The 13,791-nt window shown below is 27.9% G+C and overlaps 1 protein-coding gene across 1 annotated transcript; it reads left to right on the forward strand.

Annotated features, from left to right (window-relative positions):
- The first annotated feature begins 12,051 nt into the window (after window positions 1-12,051).
- LOC130800089 (dof zinc finger protein DOF5.4-like) lies at window positions 12,052-13,693 on the forward strand. Its single transcript, XM_057663441.1, has one exon. It carries the CDS (start codon window positions 12,419-12,421, stop codon window positions 13,430-13,432), a length of 1,014 nt encoding a protein of 337 aa, XP_057519424.1. The 5' UTR covers window positions 12,052-12,418; the 3' UTR covers window positions 13,433-13,693.
- The last annotated feature ends 98 nt before the right edge of the window (window positions 13,694-13,791 follow it).

Consider the following 13,791-nt stretch of genomic DNA (forward strand, 5'->3'; position numbering starts at 1 on the left):
GTTTTGGGCGTTGACTACAGCAAATACTCTTCTTTATTTGCTGCGGTTTTGGTTTGACCGCAGCAAATAGTTGATATTTTTTTTTTCTTTTTTCGTTTTATACTAATAATAATCCAATAATAATGTACAATGTAATAGCAATGATTAATCCAACAATAATCCAATGATAATCACAAATAATCACCAATAATCTCTTTGTAATAATAAACTCTCGATCGTATATATAATATAATATTATGTACGTACATATATATATAATATACATTAAAGTCCTAAAAAATATATACTAATTACAATTTATCAAGGACAAAAATTAGCAAGATACGCGGCAATCTTGTCTTTAAATTCGCGCATCTCTCCACTTTTCAGAGGGCGTGTTTCCCTCAAAATGTCGTATAAAACCTATAATATAATATAAAATTAAAAGATTAATAAACATTAGATTTTACCAATAATAATAATTTAAGAATGTAACAAATACTTACGGCATCTATATTTTCGACTCCAAAATCCTTCACGGATTTTATAATATCATCCATGTAGTTCAGCGTGTAGTAGCCGCAGTCAACGGAAGTAGAAGGTTGTTGAAAGCACTAAGAGAAGATAGATGTTAGTGCCAAAAAAGCTTAAAAACGTATAAAATCGCAACTTAATACGTAATTTCTAGCATATGACTATAATTTTCAATTCTAACCACTTCAACAGAATAATATATACCAAATAGTGTTGTGTGCCAAGTTTCGTGCAAAACAAACCAAGTTTGAGCTACTTTATGCGCAAAAGTGGCAAAAACGCTTAAAAACACTTAAAATCGCAACTTAGCACGTAATTTCTAGCATATGACTATGATTTTCAATTCTAACCACTTCAACACAATAATATATACCAAATAGTGTTGTGTGCCAAGTTTCGTGTAAAACAAACCAAGTTTGAGCTACTTTATGCGCAAAAGTGGCAAAAACGCTTAAAAACCCTTAAAATGGCAACTTAACATGTAATTTCTAGCATATGACTATGATTTTCAATTCTAACTACTTCAACACAATAATATATACCAAATAGTGTTGTGTGCTAAGTTTCGTGCAAAATAAACCAAGTTTGAGCTACTTTATGCCAAATCTATTTAACCCTAAAAAATTATATACTTATTTATACAAAATCTATTTAACCCTAAATATACACACTTCATATTCTATTCTATACTTCATACTTCAATATTAAGCACTACATTGTAAATAAAATTATATTATAATTCTAATAGTTAAAGACATAACTATAACAACAAACCACATTTTTAACAAATTACACAAATATTTAACAAACTAATAACATAAACTTGAATAATGTAAAATTCACAAATAAATTGATATCTTTAGCACTAAATTACTAAATTACATGTTAAACAATAAAGATATGAACTTGCAAATTAGTAAAATAAATATAATTACCTTGATTTTGTGGGTTATGTTATCTACAACGAAAAACAGAGAAACAAAATTAGTTTACAAACGGTTGCCATAATTTTCGAGTTTTTTCATGAATATCTTGCAAAACTTAAATGTTTAACAAATTAAAAGAGGAAAAATACCTTAATGTCGTGGGTTTTGAAGATGAACAAGACCAAAGTATTAAATTTTGTGGGTTTATGAACCAAGAAGATGAAGAACTTTGAAGAAACTGTTAACACACAGCGTTTTTCAAGTTTCCAGATGAAGATAAAGAACTTTGAAGAAGAAGAAGGCTGTTACGTTTCTGAAGATGAAGAAGAGGAAAGAAGCAGATGAAGATGAAGATGCAGATGAAGCGTTTTTTCAATGGTTTTGAGAGAAGTAATAACAACAAAGTGTATAATGTACGTGTAGTCGAGTTTTGTGAAAAAAGAAACAACATTGAAATGGCAGGTTTTAATTAAATTGTCCAACGGTTATTTGCTGCGGGCCCTAGTCAACCGCAGCAATTATTGCTACTGATCGTATTTATTTGCTGCAAAAAGAAAAATTGAAATGTGTATTTGTTGCGGGCAAACACTAAAACCGCAACAATTAATATTGGTACTGAATATTTGCTACGGTCACACCCCAAAACCGCAGCAATTAATTTTTTTTTTCTAATTCTTTTTCCTATTTATTGCTGCGAATATACAAAAACCACAGCAAATGATAAGCAATACATACGTTTTTTTCCACTAATGGCAAAGAACACGAAAAGAAACACTTCCTCTAATAATTAGCAACAATAATAACAATAGTTTCTTTCGACTTCCACAACGATAGAATTCAACTCTAATAGCTACGATCGTAACATAATTAACTAGCAATAATACTCAATAATATAAACAATAACCACCATCATTTTTTTTTAACAATACAAGTGACAATTAACACCCACTTTTGGGACTAATAACTTCAACCATCTATTTAACATTTATCACCATTCACAATATAATCACATATTCAAATTTCATACCAATTTATTAAAGTTATAAAACATCCCTAAACACAAAAGTAGTACAACTTTCATTTATATTCATACTTTAAACCTTAATTCATAAATATATTCAATTCACAAATCCGACTCTTACTCATAGCAAGATTCAATAAATAAAAGAAAGAAATAATACAAAATCATCATAAGACTCATAAACTTGATAAAAATCCCAATTAAAACAAGAAGGAAAATCAATTAGAGGTAGGTGAGATGTCTTACAAAGGGGAATTAGAAATGGGTGAGAGTATAGGTGGTTGTTGAGGTAGTGTGGAGCACAAAGATGGTGGCGCGCACAGAGGCGGCATTGCGCTCGTGGAGGGCTGCTGGTGTGCGGCTGGTTGCTGCCATAGAGGAGGGAAGGGAGGTGCTACTGGTTTCTGCCGTGGAGAAGAGAAGGGAGACTGCTGCTGGTTTCTGCCGTGGAGAAGAGAAAGGAGGCTGCTGCTGGTTTCTGCCGTGGAGAAGAGAAGGGAGGCCAGCGTTTCTGTGGGGCCGTGCAGCAGCTTGGTGGTGGCACGGCTGCTCATTGGCGGCGCAAGAGGAAAAGAGAGAAAGAAGGAGGAGAGGGAGAAAGGAGAATGACGGCTATGTTTTGAGCAACGAGGGCTTTATACGTTTTATCCATGTTATTCTTATCATTATTATTATTATTATTATTATTATTATTGTTATTATTATTATTATTATTATTATTATTATTATTATTAGGTTTATTATTTATTTTTATCTCGATTCATTTTCTTGCGAAACCCAACTAAGAAACTCACCTTCGTGGGCTCACACATTTTAATAAAATAATCATTTGATTCGAACCTCTTTATTTGAGAAATCGTAACTATATTTTTAATATATATATATATATATATATATATATATATATATATATATATATATATATATATATATATATATATGTTACCATTTAAATCGCATATGAAAGAAATTTATTAAAACTAATTCACAAATAGTTTAATATAATTGTAAAACCTTTAAAAGTTATTAAAATATTAAATAATTTCATTATTAAAATCTCGGGGTGTTACAGATTATGAATTCATAAATTCTGTTGAGAGACTATCTCTAATTGGATCGGTCCGTTATATATTTTTTTAAATATTATAAGTATGCATTAAGGATACAGTAATCAAGCATTAAGAATAATGTAAATAGACATTAAGAATATGGTAAGTAAACATTAATCTTTAATGGATTGAGCTTAAAATACATCTCTCAAAAAGTCGATCTCTCAATATACTAGCTATTATGAATTTATGGTGGAGGTTGTTACTTGTTAGAGAAGGAAACAATTATTGATAACTCAAATTTTCATACGAAAATAACCAAAATAATTGTAATTACTCTTCCTGTTTCATAAAGTTTGCAACAATTAACATATGCTCATTTGTCCTTTATAGTTTGAATCAAAGAGAAAAGTGATATTTATTAAGAAAAAGGTGGATAATGATAATAAATGAAGAGAGAAAATAAATTATGTGGATGAGATCAAAAGAGAATTAAAATATATAGAAAAAAATAAAAAGAAATGGTGGGCCATTATCCCAAAATAAAAATAATGTAAATTAAATAAGATGAATTAAAATAACAATTTCTGCAAATTTAATGGAATGGTGGGAGTAGTTTTTTATTCACTTAGTTGAGTCATGTATTTTTGTCAACTAAAAACAGTGAAATTTGAAAATGGAATTTTGGAAGGGTGGGTGAAAGTGGCCCACAATAAGCATGATTTTTTTGTCAAAAATTAGGAAGAAAAAAATTTGAAGTTAGGCTAAAGATTGAAACTGAATCTTGATAGCACACTTTGGTCCAATAACATCATATCTTCATCCTGTTGCTTCTTCTTAAGTGGATTATGACATTTGAAATATTAACAAAACAACTACACATTTTTGCTCCTTTGTCTTCATTATTCACAGAAAATGATAGTAGTACTTACATATTTTCTCTTTCATACAGATTTTACTACTCCCTCCTATTCATTTTAAGTGTTTCATTTACTTTATACATTTTATCCAATGCATTTATTCAATTCTTAATATATCGAGTTATGTATAATTAAAAATTATAAAAAGTTGATATTAATAATCTTTACATCAAAATGAATCAAATAAGATACTACGTGACTATGTTTTAACTTATAGATTAATAATAAAATGCAATTTAAGAGTGATATATGAATAGTGTCTCAAAAGTAAATGGGACACCTAAGGTGGATAGGAGGGAGTATATTTTTTAGTTTGATTTATTTAAGGGAAATTTGTAAATAAATAAACCACTTTTTGCAGAAACTGCTAAAAATAAATCTAATTATTTTTTATTCATAAATAAACTCATCTATTGCTATAATTGCTAAAAATAAACCCAACTGTATTTAATTCATAATTTTTGACTTACAAAAAAGTTTTAAAGATTGTTATAAATAATAGGTCGGTTTATTTTTGACAAATATACCTAATATGTGGATTTATTTAAAACAAATAATAGGTGGTTTATATTCAACGGATCAAACAAAGATTGGTTTATTCTTAACAATTTTCTCTTTATTTTATCGGCATTTTTTATATATTTATTTTTAGCCATGATACATATTTTTTTTTTTTACCAATTTTTATCTCTTTTTGATTGCTCAAATTCTATCGTTATAACAAGTGCCACGGGACAAAAAGAGTATATACTTATAGTTAAAATAAATTTTTATGATCAAAATACAATAAAATTTTATGACCCAGAAAATGACCATTTTTTGTTTTCCCTTATTGTCAGTTACAAAACTATCAAAATGATTCCATTTGATGCTGATTTTATTGTTTCTCAATTGGCATTTTTCTTACTTCATCTCCTCTCATAATTTGTTTGTTTTTCCCTATTAAAGTGGTCGAAAGGGCAATGGTACATGTCGGTGATTCCATTATATATGTACACACTAGTGACAAAGTCAGAATTGTAGGTCAAGGGTGTCTAAGTCATTTTATATGTTTTACGAGTTATTTTACTGAAAGAATGGTGAGATAACTTGATGATATGAGCCTATATACTAATATTTATTTTGTTTGATTATTTAACTTATGTATGAGGAATGTTTCATAGTAAAATCGTCTCACTCAAAAATTTATGTATTTTATTTGTAATGAAGGGAAAAAATTTATACCATCAAGAATTAAAATATAGATCTATTAAAGAAAATTCAAAATTTAAAGAAGGGTGATGGCCTATTGTAGCTACCCCTCATTGCACAATAATAATAAGTTATAGGCAAGAACATGTAAATTAGTTTTTTTTTTTAATTTATTTTTTTATAATGAACAAATGATATGAACTATCAAATTTATACAAAATGCTTCTTTTGTTTCTCTAATGTTGTAGGAGTAAAATTTTTGTTTTCAATATTTAAGAAAAAGTACCATTGTGATCTGAATAAGACGATGAAAAGGGTATTTAATTTTTTTATTTCTAAAAAAACATTATATAATTAAAATATATATAAATGTCAAAATATAATGCTTTTTCATAACGAGTACTAAGTAGAAGTATGTTATAGGATGTTTGATTAAAAGTAGTCAATTAGGAGTGAGAGTAATAATTAGAAACAATTTGGAAGACAATTAAGAGCAAGCATATTACTCCTAATAGTCTCCAAAACTAACAAACAAAGATGCTATTGTACGGATAATCCTTCAACATAGATTACCAAAAATTAAAAGTTGCTTTAAGTATGAATAATGTCTCCATTTGATGCTCCAAAACATAGTCATTTATGATTTTATTGATCAAACAAACTTCAACAAAAAGGAAAATTAGTTTTTGAAAAAGTTATTGATAGCAATGCCTAAGCCATGAGGTATTGATATGTCAGAATTATTTTACAGTAAATTTGTAATTTATCAGTCAAGTAATATTGTTAAACAAATTTATAAAAGTTTTTCGATCAGTAAATTCATAATCTATTGAATCAAATAATATTATTCAACAAGTTTATGAAACATAATTCTATTTTTTCCTCGGTCAATTTATAATTTATTGAATCAAGTAATAATGTTATTCAATTTATGAAAAATAATTTTATTTTCTATCTTAGTTAAGAGCCAAGAGTGAAAGAGGGAAATTTTTTGGAAAATGTTGAGAGAGGGGTCAAACCCCTGACCTTTGATGTTGGGTGTATACATATTAAAAGTACTATACCATATATCTATGGTTGATACTCCTCCATTTTCATATCTTATTCTGAAATAAAATTTATAAATTTTAGTGTAAAATTTTAACTATAATTTTTCATTGATCTATAACAAAAAAATATAAAATTAGAATCTACTATCTGGTCTCAAGTCTCAAACTTACCCTAATAAGCCTAATCCTATTCCCATCATGTTTAATGATGAAGACTAGTAACACTTCGATAAATTTTACCGGTAAGAGTCACAGTACTTGAGTTTAACATAATGGGTGGTGGGGCGAACCCAAGCCCATCTGGGCCCATTTTTTAGTGGGTGTAGTTGTCTCTCCACCAACCGACTAGGACTTAGTAGAGCGCAGGGCTTAGCCACACATGTTCATGTAGTTGTTGGTGGGTTTTGAAAGTAACATCCATTTTTTTACTACAATTTTCCGGTCACAAATTATTGTATAACTATACATATATAGGTTAATAAATTTAATCAATAAATATTAGGAGAATATAGATTTATTATTGAGAGACGATATCTCACATATCTCACTGTTTTTTTTTCATTCTGTGTACTGTTTGTACAGTTTTAAAAAAAAATTTAGCCTCTATATCTCTAATTAGGTACGCATTATAAAAAATTATAAAAAGTATATAATAATAAAGTGTATATATATATATATATATATATATATATATATATATATATATATATATATATATATATATATATATATATATACATATCTCAAAAACCATAGTTAAATTCATCTCTTTTTAAAGTGAAATATTTTAAATGAGAAGAACATTAGAAAATAGAGAAAGGTAAAATTTTAATAAATGATCAAATAAAAAACAACAAAGTTAATTTTAAAAATTCGATTTTGAAATGAAAATTTATCAACATAAATACAATCAGATAAAGCAAATTTAACAAATTGAAAGAGATGGTGGAAGTATGTATTGTATATACTAGTTGTTGATAAATCTATCACTATTATTATATTAGGTCAATTGTAGATAGAAACTTGACATTTTTGTTGTATAAAATTTTATTTGTAGTTACAGATTGCATTTTCAAAATTATGTCACCTTCATTGATATTAAAATGTTGATTTTAATATATGATTTTACAATTTAAACATAATTTTATGATTTTACGTTATTATAATTTGATTCATTAATCTTAATCTCATAATAATTTTTATAGTTATGTTTTCTCACGAATCATATTTCACTTATTCTTTAACGTGATATTTATGTATATGTTTGAAAATATTTATAATTTCAAGTTAAAAATTAATATTCTTTATTAATATGAATTATTAAATAATTTTTTACCTTAAAAATAAAGTTGAAGTAAGTATCACAATTTTAAACTTTTTAAATAAATAATTATAATTAGAAAATAAAACTTTTAGCATATTTTTATTTATGAGTGGAATTGTACGATTCTATCTATCATCTTACCCTTGTGGTTGATTCCAATTAGGATCTCGATCCTAATAAACTTAATCATCTCTTAAAATTGTTGTTGCAATTATATACTTTGAACATTAGGGAGAAAATTTCGTTGCTTCTTATATATAAATTTTTTACATAATGCAAGCTTCTTCGGACCCAAATCGAAACCCATTTGTCATAACCCAAATAACCATATAAATCTCATATGCCATATCTTTATACAATCTTATAGGAAAGGGAAAGATTTAAGTAAATCACGAAGAAGATACTCAATAAAATGAAGTCGGAATGCAACAACAACATATTGCCTCGGTCCCTAACAAATTGTCACAATTTTATTTTAGTCTGTTCATATAACTTTAATATTTTTATTTTAGATAGCATCTCTCTATATATCTCTGATTTTTAATCCTATCCACTCAATTTAATGGTTTCTATTAATTTTTTAATATATATGTCAATTATTAAAGTTGCAATCTCTTAGGAACTCAGGAAATAGGGTAGAACAACAAAGAAAATATGCCTAGCTAAACAAAAGGAATTGGAGCATAAATCATTGTAAATACTACATTAGATGGGAAGTTTGGGGAAAAGGAGAGTGAAAGATGTGGACATTTACCAGAAGAGCTAGTTATGAAGGGGAAGGTCTTATAGCCCCCCCCACACACCGTCCCATGTGCATGTGACCATATTTACATCAATAATTTGTTCATACAAGCAATACCCATATGTCTTATGTCATATTGAGTTTAATTTCACTATGTATGGATGTAAGTTTGCTTATCTACTCTTCAATTAGGGCGGTTCATTCTTTTAAACGTGTTATATCTATGTTTAATCTCGTATGTTTATTTCTTATTGTTGCTAGAATAAGTCAATCATGACTAAAATTGAAGTATCAAAGAAATTAAAAATCGGGTTTAGTTGAAGAATACTCCAGCCTTCGGTAAAGTTTAGTCATGTAATCGTATCATATTAAAAATTGATGAGTTTATGTTCAAGATGTTGATCATACTAATTGAATTTTAAATCAAGTTAAAGCTCCAACCTATCCCTATCTAGTTCATCATTCCATCAAGTTGGTGTCAAATTCTTAACTTTGTACAATTATGCATTATGTGTTTACTAGGGTTTAAAGTTGCAAGTTGCAACAATCATGTATACTATTTAGGTCCTAGGATATAGATTTTGCTTCTTTGTATCTTAAGCAATAATTTTTAAAATTGACTAGTCTCTTTAAGAATAGCCTCATTTTTATTTAGTCTATTCCATTGAATTTTTCATTTTTATTTTTTTATAATTTAAACTATTTTGCTGATTTTCATCAATATATTTAATATATTATTTCATCTTATTTACATATTTCTCTTACTTTTTCATAAAATATATTTCTTAGGAAAGAAATGGTTTATGTATCATTATGGTGAAAAAGATTATGTATCGTAGAAGGGTTCAAGGAAAACTAGCTAAGAGTATTTTTGCAATCAAATTATTATCTTATGAAAAAGATAAAATGAAGGAATATATCGTTGAAGCAATTTAGTTTTAGTTTTAAGATGAAAAAACTATTTATATTTATAATATATAAATGATATTTTATAGTTAAATGATCCATATATGATATTATCAGGAAAAAAATATTTTAAAATTTTAGATTTCATTCGACTAAAAACACACAGACTCCAAATGATAACCAAATTTTATGCCTCTAAACATTAAACTAAGAGCAATAAAAATAAGTATGACTTTGTTTAATTGGTAAGTTAAATTACGTTTTAATCATTAGAAATAAATTTCTTTTAGTATAAGACATTAAAAAAATCAAAAGAAAATTGAGTATTATCTCAATTGAAAGCAAATACATGTTTTTAAGAAAATTAGATGCATTATTAAATGGATTCGAAAGATTTCTTGATCATAAAACACGAATTTTACACAAGAAGCATCTATTATGTCAATAACTTAATCTTTGGTCAAAATTATAACTCTAATTTAATCTGTTAGGGTTCAATTAAGGGCATATGAACGACCAATTATTCAACACTAAACCAAGAGAATTTAGACATGAAATTACATAAACACTTAAATTTTATTCAAGAATGTTCAAAATCAAACAATGAGTAATAGAAAAAATTGTCAAAAATAAATCAATTTTTCTGTTGAAAAGAAATTCAATTATTTATAATTTAAAAAAAATTCAAATATATTCAATATATAATTGCTAAATATAAATCTAATTATTATTTATTCATTATTATTTGACTTAAAAAAAACTTACATAAATGATTGGTGAATTTGTTTTTAACAAATATATTTAATATGTTAATTTATTATTGGAATAGGGAGTACGTCAGTAGTGGAATGAGTAAAGGGGATTGCATGATCGTAAAACCAAACACAAGTCACGAATCAAAATAGACGACGTGCCAAACTCTCCTCCAATTGATACCACAACTTATTTAATTCCCTCCCCTATTCATTATGTCATACTTCTATTCCTATATTACACCTTTGAATCCTCTTTATTTTTTCACTATTTTATTATAATTATTTTGCTACATTCTATTTTATCAATTTCACATTTCTTATCTCATTCTACATTATATAAATATCTTACAATTTAAAGCTATAGTATATTAATCTTCTAAACAGAATATTTTAGCATGGCGGATTTAAGATTTGGAGTTTCAGGGACATTAATTAATGATGAAATTTCATTAAAATTTCGTTTGTAAAATTAACAATTATTTTTACCTTTAAATGGTAAAATTTTAAATAACACATAACATAAAAGGAAAATAGAACAAAATAAATCAACTGACCTGATAAAAAAATGAGACAAAATAAATAAATAAGACAAAATTACTAAAATGAGAGTATTCATCATCAAAAGATTTCACTATAACTCTTACCATTAAAAAAGTCTACTTTAAATTTTTTTTTAAAAAAATACCTAAGGGCACATGACCCCATAGGCTCCAAGGTAGATTCGCCTCTAATCATGTATAAGAGAAACATCTTACGTATATACTCTAGTCTAAAAGGACACTTATATTAGGAGCACAATCAAGTTTTTTAACATTATATCAGAAGTCTAAATAACAAAAAATCACATATTCAAATTTTTTCAACTCTTCATTTTGAAGTACAATATTTATCACCATGTTTAGAAGAAGATATACTTGATACTTCTAAAACTTATTTACAGATCTTACCCAAAGCATGTAAGAAATTATTATTACTATTACTTTATCCATTTCATTATATTTATTAGTGTTACTTTATATTTTCCCGCATAATGTATCATAATCGTGTACAAGTATTTCAAAACAAAATTATTGTGCACTCTTACTTCTACTTCCTCCGTTTTGAAATCTTTGCAACATTAGACTTATTGGTGCTATTCTTCTTTCAAACTTATTTTATATATTGCGGCTAAATGTGTAAGAAAAAATATAGTCGAGTGAGATCTTGCTTGAATCGTCTAATCGGATACTTTCATCATATCAAATTTTTTTCATTTTTAGTTAAAAATAGTTTACGATATGTTCAAAATTACGCATTGAATTGCGTTAAGGGTGGAATGTAGCAAATATGATGGGACAGAAAAAGTACTTTCTCCGTTCCAAATTAGTTGCAACATTGATAAAAATGACACTATTTATTTATCACTCTTAATTTGTAATTAGTTTTTAATCTATAGGTTAAAATATAATCAAGTAAAATCTTATTTGATTCGTCTCATTGCAAAGATTATTAATATTAAATTTTTATAATTTTTTATTATCTATAATTAAAAATATTAAGAATTAAAGTAATGCATTTGACTATATAAAAAAACAAATGATAGAACAGAAGTATAAGATATTCTAAAGCTACGATTATCAATTTATTTATTTATTTTGATTTTCACTCTCCTTTCAAGGTGGCCGACAAGTAGACAATCCCTTGATTTTTGGACATCACACACTCATACTCACAATCTCCTCCCTCCACGTGTCCTCTACCGACGGTTGATCTCCCTTCCCCCCTCTCATCACGGCTAGTCCGGCCCCAGTTCAAGTCCCACTCCCCTACTCATACACTCATACTCCTCCTTACTCCTCTCTCTATCTCTTCTCATCATCCCTCCCTTAACCGTTTTCTCTCTCCTTCCATCTCCATGAAAATCCAGTTAACAACCCAGATAATGGATAAGATTTTCATATCATAATTTCTCCATTCCTGATCTCTCTCAAAATCCAGATATTATCAACAAAAAACAATCATAATCAATTCAAATAACTACAAATGCAAGACGTACAACAAATTAATGGTGTTGTTGGTGGCAGGGTGTTGCTAAAACATTTACAACAACAAACTCATTTACAACAACATCTTCAAGAACAACAACAACAACAACAGGCGTTGAAATGTCCTCGGTGTGATTCTATAAACACCAAATTCTGTTATTATAACAACTATAATCTCTCACAACCTCGCCATTTTTGTAAGAATTGTCGGCGGTATTGGACTAAAGGCGGTGTTCTTCGTAACGTACCTGTCGGTGGTGGTTGCCGGAAATCTAAACGTTCGTCGGCTAACAAACAAAAATCATCTTCTTCTTCTTGTTCTACTACTGTTGATAGTATGAATTCTGTCAAGAGAGTTTCTCAGAATTCTGCTAATAATTCTAGTAGCGAAAGTTCTATTAACAATAACACCACCGCGAATAACACCGTTGTTGGTGGTGGTGTTGGTGGATTGTTTCAGATTCCGCAAGCGGAGAATTTCGGAATGAATTCTGATTTAGATAATGATTTGTTTTCTGCTGAGATTGGAGGATTTATTGGTTTAATTTCTGAAAATAATAATAATAAAAATAATATTAATGATGATATTAAGAATAATTCTGAGGGTTTTAGTGTTGTTGATGATGGAAATGGGAGTGTGGATGTGAATGGAAATGGAAGTGTTTGTGAGGCGGCAACGGCGTCGTTTAGTGAGTTTCTGCAGAATCAGGGAGTTCAGGAGTGGGATATGGGGAAGATTTGTGGGGTCCATCAAGAAGAAAATCAGAAGATTGATTTTATTGATTCAACGGTTAGGATTGAGGATTTGTTACAGAATAGGGGAAGTAATGTGGGGCTTGCTTCACTAGATTGGCATCTAACGGCTGATAATAATCAAAGTTTGTTTGATGCTCCTGATAATTCTACTATTGATCATCAAGCTTATTGGAATCAATCAACGACTGCTACTCATCATCATGATTCTCAATGGTCTGATTCTACTATTAGTCATCTTCCTCTCTTTCTTCCTTGATATTTACTATTTTATTTTAACACCCAAAAAATATCAATTTTAATCAATCACAATTACTATAAAAGAATTATATTTTTATTTTATGTATCTAAAGTCTCTAAATCAGAGGAATTATAGTATAAGAAATTTGTGCAAGGATGTAAATTTTTTTTAATTGGGCGTCCTGATTGATGGGTGTTTTGTTTGTAATATGTTACTACTTCCTACTATGTATTTCTTGAGTGTGCTATATTATTTTGCTAAAACTAACTTACCTTATCCATTAGGGAATCTAAGATGTTTTTTTTACTTAATTAAATGAAATAATATAATGTTTTTATCTTATTTATTTCCTCTGTCGCCGCATTGTATACTAGGTG

The sequence above is a fragment of the Amaranthus tricolor genome, chromosome 14 (assembly GCF_026212465.1).
Source record: "Amaranthus tricolor cultivar Red isolate AtriRed21 chromosome 14, ASM2621246v1, whole genome shotgun sequence".
In the NCBI taxonomy this organism is placed as follows: Eukaryota; Viridiplantae; Streptophyta; class Magnoliopsida; order Caryophyllales; family Amaranthaceae; genus Amaranthus; species Amaranthus tricolor.